This window comes from Phragmites australis, chromosome 4 (assembly GCF_958298935.1).
Source record: "Phragmites australis chromosome 4, lpPhrAust1.1, whole genome shotgun sequence".
Lineage (NCBI taxonomy): Eukaryota > Viridiplantae > Streptophyta > Magnoliopsida > Poales > Poaceae > Phragmites > Phragmites australis.
The window spans coordinates 5,716,789-5,726,251 of record NC_084924.1 but is presented as its reverse complement, the minus strand read 5'-3'; the positions used below and the strand labels follow the sequence as shown (position 1 = coordinate 5,726,251).

Genomic DNA, 9,463 nt, shown 5'->3' with positions numbered 1-9,463 from the left:
GCTTGGAGAAGAGAGGAAAAACTGCTGCTTCCTTGCTGCTCCCAAAGAACACCAAACAAGTTCAGAACCAGCTCGAATTCCTTCGGGGAAACTGAAAATGAATTGGATGGACGAGTAGTCCTTGAGCTGGTGGTCACGTGAGTACCACATACGTACCTTGATCTTGCTCCCAGAGGTAGAGATCCAAAAGGGGAAAAAGGGAGCCTAAGAGAGAGAGTGAGAGACAACCAACTCCAACTTGCTTCCTCAAAAAGCCTTATCTGGTGGAGTGGGTGAGGAGTACGCATGGGCAAGTTTGAGGGGAGAGAGAGCTGTTGCCCACTTATAGAGAGATATTTTCCACCCAAGTGGGCCCTATTTACCTAGAGGAAAGTCCAGACTTGCTTCCAGCTCCTTTATTTCTCTTAGTTTTTCCTTCTCCCACCTCATTGACTCAAAGTGAAGTGCTCCAGTGATCCCAAACTGGAACATGAAGCTGAAATTGCATGTTTTAGGATTAAAACACACAATTATGGATTTCGGGACGTGACAACATCAGGAATACGTGAGTGCACGCGCCACCGTGCCTGGACAACGATGGTCCAGCCGACTGGAATGGGCCATGAGGCGTGCCAATGCCTGCAGCGCCAGACAAGCAACATAACAGCCACCAACACACCTCTAGCTAGCCCGCTTGATGATGCCCTCGTCGCAGGCACTGGTGGATGACTCGACGAAACCAGTGCCCTCACTGATGGAGAGGAGCATGAGCCAGCAGCTGCCATGAAGGAGCACACAAACACAGATCGAGAAACCAAGATGACCCTAAGGTGTAGAGAAGCCTAGGTGAGCCCCACGACTACCAAGCACCAGACTCACATGACGCGAAAGGGGCATCGGGTACGGGGCTTTAGGGGACGTCCAAGAGCACAATAACCCACAAAACACGCACCAGAGCGCGCACACGGTGACGTCGACCCCCACTAGCATGTGCCTGCATGTTGCCATGAGGATCCTGGTGGCGGCACTCAGATCCCAACCGCCCGCCCGCACCAACTCGCGAAACCCGACGATAGGCATTAGCAGCGAGTAGACCAGCTGCCAAACATGCACCAACGCACGGATCTCATCAGAGGCGCGTGGATCCAACCACCATCAAGGGGTGACCACCTACGCCTCACCCAGGACAACGACGAGCAAGCCACCAGAATCACAGAAGAGAAGAAAGGGGGAGGGAGAGGTGAAAGTGCATCTAGGCCCCTAAGTGGGTTTTGGTGATGATGACAATATAATTAAAGAACTAATGAGTTTATGAAGCGTGGATATGTGTACTTCAGTCAAGTGAGAATTCAATGCATGGTGATCCCCCAAAAAGAAAAAAGAAAAGCGGCTCATAGATCATATAGTTTTAAATTCATTTATCTTTTGAAATTGAGTTTAACATGCCATACTATTAAGGAGGATACAAAATTTACTTGTTTGCATAGAAACAATGCTCAAAAGATCTAACAACCTATATGAGATACCTTGAACACTACACTTGCATCTAGGTTAGCCCTTATATTATAAAGATATGCAAATATGGAGGATCTGTATTTTTACGGATAGTCCTCACTTTTGCGGAGTTTGGGTTAACTAAGGGTGTGCAGAAGGTTCACACTTGCGGAGTCTCCGTATTAGAATCCACATTCTGATAGTTATAATGGCTAGTTTTTAGGAGTTAGGTATAAATACCTTATCACTCCCTCCTTTGGTTGGATGCTGCTTTACTCTATGAGGTGAACAACTTTAGAGCCAAAAGCACTCTCCCCCATCTTGCTTTAGCTTGAGATTCACAAAGTTTTAAGAGTTTGATTGGGAGAGAGATCTAATGCTAGAGAGAACAACTCCAATCTTTGAGCAGTCTTTTTTTTTAAGCTGGTGATTTCGTGTTTGTTACTCTTGGTGGTTCGTCCACCTAGATGGCTAGGTATTTCCCATCGAGCTCCCAATCTTGTGGTGAGCCTCGAGACGTTTGCTTTACCCCTACGAATTGAGTAAGTAATCTTAACTTGATCTTTGTGATCGCTTGGGTGGGAAAAGAGTTGGAAGAGACTCAGCTCTTTGTGAGCTTCTGAACAGAGACGTAGACACTTTTTTGTGGAGTGTTCGAACTTCGGTGAACAAATGCTTGTGTCTCACTTGTCAATCTCTTGTGATTTGTTACATAATATTGTATCCGCTAATTATTAGGGCTTTGACTCGATCTATCTATTTGTAAGATTTGAGCTGCAGGTATATGAAGAAAAAGGTTGGAACACATCCTCTGGTGCTTGGTAACTCGTGGACTTGATTCACGTTATTGTTGTATAGGCACATTTTTTAGTTCTCCTAGAAATATGCGGATATGATATATCCGGAGTATCTGCATATTTCTGCAGAACATCCGTATATTTGCGAAGAGTCTGCAAAAATCTACGGAGAGTCCATATTTTGCTTATCCGCTACATTTTAGTTTGTAAAATTTTCAGATTTCACCTATTCACTCTTCTTCTAGATGATATCATATTCTTTTCAAGAGAGAGAGAAAAGAGAGAGGACCACGATAGAGCCGCTTGGCACCGCCGCTGGACGCTACCACCACCGCTAGCTGACGATGGCAGCGACGGCCGTACCACTCACGCCGTCGGGGCCAGGGATGGAGAAGCTGCGTCGTCTCTAAATCACCCAAGGGAGTGACGCGAGGGCCAAGCTCTCTTGTTCACCTCCGCTATAACTAATCTCAAAATAGATCAATCAACAAGAACTAGCCACAATCAGATTAAGATAGAGCTGCACAATGTTGGATAGGAAGCAAAGATGACACTAGGTGCGACTAACTCCTTTCAAGTCTCAAAAGATGCCGAAGTGGTCAATGGAAGAGGAAGCCCCTCAGAGCAGCCGACGATTTTTGGTTGTCCATCTGCAGGAAGAGACATGCCCCACACGGCCACACAAGAAATCCCTTTGGTGACAAATCGTTAAATATTAAGGTCCACTACCATTTGACTTCGTAAATTGTTAAATATTTTAGTCTACTACCACTTGACTTCTCAAACTGTTAAATATCAAGGTCCACTACCACTTGACTTCGATCTGTATACTTCTTTTTAAAAAAAGCATATGATCTGTGTGTTTTTTTTTCTTTTTCTTTTTCAAGACGTGACCGTGCAGTTTCTTCTTGCGATGTGCCATGTGCTAAAAAGTTACCGTTAGAAAATGGATCAAAGTTTATTTTCGGGCAATAGTTGGAAAAAGGAACACTAGCCATACACACGAATACAAGAAAGAACCACAACAAGCGTAGTGATCCTAAAAGTCGTAACACAACATGTAGGCGCAACCGCGACCAGTAAAACGAGAAACAAAGAGAAGGGCATTGGATGTGGAATAAACATAAGTTTTAGTTTATCAACTCCTACTTTGTGCAGTTGATTAATCATCAGGTTTTATTTTGAAAATGGGGCTCCTTGATTACCAGGGGCCATTGCGCAGCACTCCATAGGGCCATCTCTAATGCAAAGTGCTTGCAAGTGTACTTAGCAAAATAAAACCCCTTTTCCTTACCCATATAGGATGGAGAGAAGGTGCATATCCTACGGCATGGCATGTTACCTGATGAGGCACCGATGCTTAACAGGTGTTTGCATATGTAACTATCATAAATTCATAGACCATGAACTATTCTAATCACAAATAGAGAGGTGATTACATTGGGGAGAGTGAAGTGGTTTTATATTGGTGTTTTATGACATGGCTAAGACCATCTCTAATATCTATCTTAAATTTTTATCCTCAAAAATACTATTACAGCATCCTTTATCATTATTACAGCATTCCTTATTTTTTCATCTCCAGCAGCTACCCTATTTTCTACCTTCTACTCCTCTTTTTTTTCTCTCCGGTCCCGAATTCAGCCTCTGTGAACAGTACTACTGCAGTGTTGGTTAGTCCTCTTTTCTCTCGGTTTAGCCCGTAAAATTACTTTCACCGTAAGCCAGATCAAAACAGAGTCCAAAATACGAAGGAGAAAAACGGCAAAGACAAATGGCAAAGCTAGCTTCCGGACATCCAATGTATCAGACGTTGCAATTGTCCATCACAACATCGAAGACTGACGTCTGTAATATTTAAAATCAATATTCGCAACATAAAAAAATACATCAAAAAAGCACATAGATCTGGATCCAAAAAATTATCTATTTAAGTTAATTCCTATATTCTAAGATGCAATGTACGAAAATAACTTTTACAACAAAATTTAATAACGTTTGAAACATTCAATTTGAACATATGAAACATTAGAGATACGAAAATATAGGAATTAACTTGAATGGATAATTTCTTCGGATCCAGATCTATACACAAGAGATTACGGGATGCAACATTCTCGATGAACTTCTACAACAAATTTTTATAATGTCTGAAATATTAAATTTGAATGTCTGAAACGTTAGAGATATATAGGAATTAACTCGAATGGATAATTTATTCGAATCTGAATCTATAGGTAAGAGATTTCCGATATACAACATACAGAAATAACTACGACAACAAATTTTTATAACGTCTAAAATATTAAATTTAAACATCTTAAATATTAAAGATACAAAATAGACTAACCAATAACACTGTAGGTTGAACGGATCATCTGTCCGATGCATCAAACGTGTGTAGGGAGCATTTCCGAAAGACAAAAGTTCAACATCGCTCCCTATCACATCAAGCAACCGAAGGTGACACAGAAACTCTCATTTCTTCGGTTCTTCCAATCTCACCCTCCCCACTCTGCTCCGATCCGTACTCCTCGTTGCTCCCTCGTGTGAAGAGTTGGTACTTAAAGCCGTGCTATTTCTGAACGACCTAAGGCACAATATTTTGGCACTGTCTAAAGTCTAAAGTACAGTATGAACCACCTAAGCCGTGCTATTTCTGATACGACACGGTGGCTTAGATTGTACCTGTACTGGTATGATATGAAAAGATATGATATAATCTGTATGATTACTTTTTCGTATTTATCTTTTATTCTCTCTGATACAAAGTGTGAGATAATAAGATCCTATTTATTTGATGAGAGGTGGTAAAAAATAAATATATAAGTATGAGTGACACAAGTATAAAATAATAAGAGATAAATATATAAGTATTATCAGACGAAATGGAGTATGAGGGATATGTGAATATGAGATAGATACCAGTGTAAAATTATAAAAAATAAATATGTAAATATTATCAGATGATATAACATGATATAATAAGTCAATTATATATATATATAATAAGTATGACACGATATAACATGAGACATGACGATACCAGATCAAGCCGTACCGGCACGGCTTAGATCCAGCTCTACTCTTGTGCGCGTGTTGGTGACTGGCCTGATCTTGGTCGCTTGAGAGGCACACAAAGGCGAATCACCCACCAGCTTTCCTTGGGTCAGTTGCACCGCGGTTGCAACCGAATCGGGTGGGGGATCGAGGAGATGGTACTGGCCGTGGCCGGGCGGGCGCTCCTTTTGCGTCCTGGGTTAGTGGTGTATTATATATGGTTCAGAGCTCAATTATTCGGTTGCTGCTACAGCTGATCGCAGATTAAATTACTGCAACTCTTAGCTTATCGCCAAGTTATTCTGCAGGCCATGTTCCTTGACTTCCTTCTCGTTAATGGGCTACATGTACCGTCCATCTCGTCTGACCTTAGTCTCTGTCCCACTGAACGAGAGGTAGAGAGAGAAAGGGTGATGGAACTTTCAGATTTGACAGAGAGTAATCAGAGTACCAGACTGCTCAATTAATGAACTTTTACCTTTTGGTTATGCTCCTGCTAGGATTTTTATTTATTTATTTTGTTAGGGGTTGAAACAAAGTGGTTGGGTTTAATTTCATGAGCTTATGCGAGACTTTTTATAAAAAAAAAAGCAAGTTTACAATAGACACTAAAATTCTATTAGTTCTTACGGATCTATATTTTATTAGAACTGTTTATTTATACTGAGTTAGTGTAAGAGATCGGCGAAAAAAATTCTGACCAGTAAGACACGGAGTTGCATTTCCTTTACCAAGAGCACTCGTCCAACTCACCACCACCTCCTCATTGACTCTGTTTCTGACCAGCCTTAACGCGGTTATTTTTATTTTCCTTTTTATTTTTGACACGGCACGGTTATTTTTTGAAGGGGGAGGGGTAGATCTGACTCGGTGGGTTACGGGGGAGCCCCCGGGGGGGGGGGGGGGGGGGGGGTATTTAAGGAGCTGTGGCCTCTCTCCTCTACTCACTCCAAGCGAGCGTCTCCTCTCCCCCCTCTCTCCCGCATCGCGCACGGAAAGAGATCGCCTCTCTTCTTCTTCGGCGGTGCGGGTGCCCTCCTCGAGCCAGATCTTCCTGGGAATTCGTGAGATCTGGTGAGGCCTCTCCCTCTCCCTGCCCTGATCCCGTTCTGTACCTTTGATTTCTCGTTTGAGTTCCGCGCCTGATCATGCGAGGATTGTGATCCCATTTCGCAAGTAGTTCGTTCTCTGAAGATGCTGTCTTCAGATCTGGGTGCTCACCTGAGATTCATGGTTTGGATCTGATATGAATCATGGTTGTATCGTAGCGGCTTGAATAGGATTTGCGGTTGCGCCGTGAAATTTATTTCCTCTGCTCCCTTTTTGGATCAAAGTTTTTCAGATCTTTTCGACTGCTTGCTGTTAATCACCCCCAGGGGGGGGGGGTCATATCGTTTTCGTGAAGTAACATCGTATTGGAATTGCCGTGGACATGTATCTGGTTTCCCTTTGTCATTCTATTTAGGCGGTGTTGGGTTCCGAAAAAAACAAACGCTATGGGAATGGGACCCCTGGGTGAATTGGTGATTACCCGAATTGTCTGGTTCAGCTAAGGAAAGTTATTAGAAAGCATGAATTACAGATGTATTTGGTTGAGAATCGGGTCGATCTTGATAAGCAGAGAGCCAGAGATGTGCTGTAAATGCTTAACAACAATGTGATCTGAATTCGTAGTAAAACTTCTGAACAAAAAAACTTAGTAGATTCAGTCTGATCTGGTAGGTAACCTCTTTTCCCTCAACCTTGCAGATGTTGCAAAACTGGTAGTAATAATTCCTGATTATTCTGAACTGCTCCTGTTTGTTCCTCTGTTCAGTTGAGTGACCTTCTTAGAACCTGGTTCTGTATGCCTCTGTTATTTTAGTCCTGCACTAGTTTTTTCAGTACACTGAAAAGAAAACACCTTCTGCAATCACAGGTTACAGATCTAGCTGACAAGATGGTGAAGATCTGCTGCATCGGTGCTGGCTATGTCGGTGGCCCGACAATGGCCGTCATTGCCCTCAAGTGCCCAGATATTGAGGTTGTCGTTGTTGACATCTCCAAGCCCCGCATTGAGGCCTGGAACAGCGACACGCTCCCGATCTACGAGCCAGGTCTCGATGATGTCGTGAAGCAGTGCAGGGGCAAGAACCTCTTCTTCAGCACTGATGTTGAGAAGCACGTCGCTGAGGCTGACATCATCTTCGTCTCGGTGAACACCCCCACCAAGACCCGCGGGCTTGGAGCAGGCAAGGCTGCCGACCTCACCTACTGGGAGAGCGCTGCTCGCATGATCGCTGATGTCTCCAAGTCCGACAAGATCGTTGTTGAGAAGTCCACTGTCCCTGTCAAGACTGCAGAGGCTATTGAGAAGATCTTGACCCACAACAGCAAGGGCATCAACTACCAGATCCTCTCCAACCCGGAGTTCCTTGCGGAGGGCACGGCGATCGAGGACCTGTTCAAGCCTGACAGAGTGCTCATCGGTGGCCGGGAGACCCCTGGGGGCAGGAAGGCCGTTCAGGCTCTCAAGGATGTGTACGCTCACTGGGTTCCTGAGGACAGGATCCTCACCACCAACCTGTGGTCTGCTGAGCTCTCCAAGCTCGCCGCGAACGCGTTCTTGGCGCAGAGGATCTCCTCTGTGAACGCCATCTCCGCGCTCTGCGAGGCTACCGGTGCCAATGTGTCCGAGGTGGCTTATGCCGTGGGGAAGGACACCAGGATTGGCCCCAAGTTCCTAAACGCCAGCGTTGGCTTCGGTGGCTCCTGCTTCCAGAAGGACATCCTGAACCTGGTGTACATCTGCGAGTGCAACGGCCTCCCCGAGGTGGCCAACTACTGGAAGCAGGTGATAAAGATCAACGACTACCAGAAGAGCCGGTTCGTCAACCGCGTGGTGTCCTCCATGTTCAACACCGTCTCCGGCAAGAAGATTGCCGTCCTCGGCTTCGCCTTCAAGAAGGACACGGGCGACACCAGGGAGACCCCGGCCATCGATGTCTGCAAGGGCCTTCTGGGTGACAAGGCCCAGATCAGCATCTACGACCCCCAAGTGACCGAGGACCAGATCCAGCGGGACCTGGCCATGAACAAGTTCGACTGGGACCACCCCATGCACCTGCAGCCGACGAGCCCCACCGCCGTGAAGCAGGTGAGCTGCGTATGGGACGCGTACGAGGCCACCAAGGGCGCCCACGGCCTGTGCATCCTGACCGAGTGGGACGAGTTCAGGACCCTGGACTACCAGAAGATCTTCGACAACATGCAGAAGCCGGCCTTCGTCTTCGACGGCCGCAACATCGTCGACCCTGAGAAGCTGAGGGAGATCGGTTTCATCGTCTATTCCATCGGCAAGCCGCTTGACGCCTGGCTCAAGGACATGCCCGCCGTCGCTTAAGCCACCAGAACTGCAGGCACTCGATAAAGAAGAGGAAAAGTTGACCATTCTTTGTTACAGTTTGATTTCCTCTCTCTCAGGCATAAAAGTTGGACGGTGCTGCTACTAATCTATGTTTTGTGTTTTCATGTTCGAGATCGTCTTTAGATGTATAAGCCTCAAGCGCTTGTGCTCTCTGCTTGAGGAATTTTCCTTGTACTCATGGACCTGCTATAGCCGGTTGATTCTTCAATTGTATTCCTAAAAGTTACTACAGAATCGATGTGGTTTTTTGCCAAATAACAGAACTTGTGCTCGTGTTTCATCTTTGACACCGAGTGGTAGTAGGGCTAGTAGCACGATATTTTGACACCGTATTTCATCGTTTAATCAGGAACTCAAAGGTAGATTTCGGCACATTTTTGCTTCTGTTTCGATTTCTTTTGTTGGAGCTGCTGTCCATACTCCGAATACATATATCAAAATTTGCAAAATTACACGGTAGTTTCAAAATATTACAGCAATAGCTTAGAGCGGGACTTTATGGGCCTTGGCGGTCAATCAATATTAAATGTATTTTCTTGAGGTTTCGTCCGTTCAACGGGTGATATCTTTCTTGCTACGACGCCGAGAACTCACCCAAAAGGTACCGCCCACTGTTTGGACGAGACCTTTTTGGTATAAAATGTGACATGCAGTCCTGACCAATGTCATCACTTAGTCGAGCCGAGAGAGAGGGAGGAGAGGAGAAGAGGGGAGGGAAGAGAAGAGA

The 9,463-nt window shown here is 45.0% G+C and overlaps 1 protein-coding gene across 1 annotated transcript; it reads left to right on the top strand.

Annotated features, from left to right (window-relative positions):
- Nucleotides 1–6,244: 6,244 nt before the first annotated feature.
- Nucleotides 6,245–8,999, top strand: LOC133915409 (UDP-glucose 6-dehydrogenase 5-like). Its single transcript, XM_062358555.1, has 2 exons — nucleotides 6,245–6,404; nucleotides 7,249–8,999. The coding sequence occupies exon 2, from the start codon at nucleotides 7,270–7,272 to the stop codon at nucleotides 8,710–8,712; it is 1,443 nt and encodes a 480-aa protein (XP_062214539.1). The 5' UTR covers nucleotides 6,245–6,404; nucleotides 7,249–7,269; the 3' UTR covers nucleotides 8,713–8,999.
- Nucleotides 9,000–9,463: the final 464 nt, after the last annotated feature.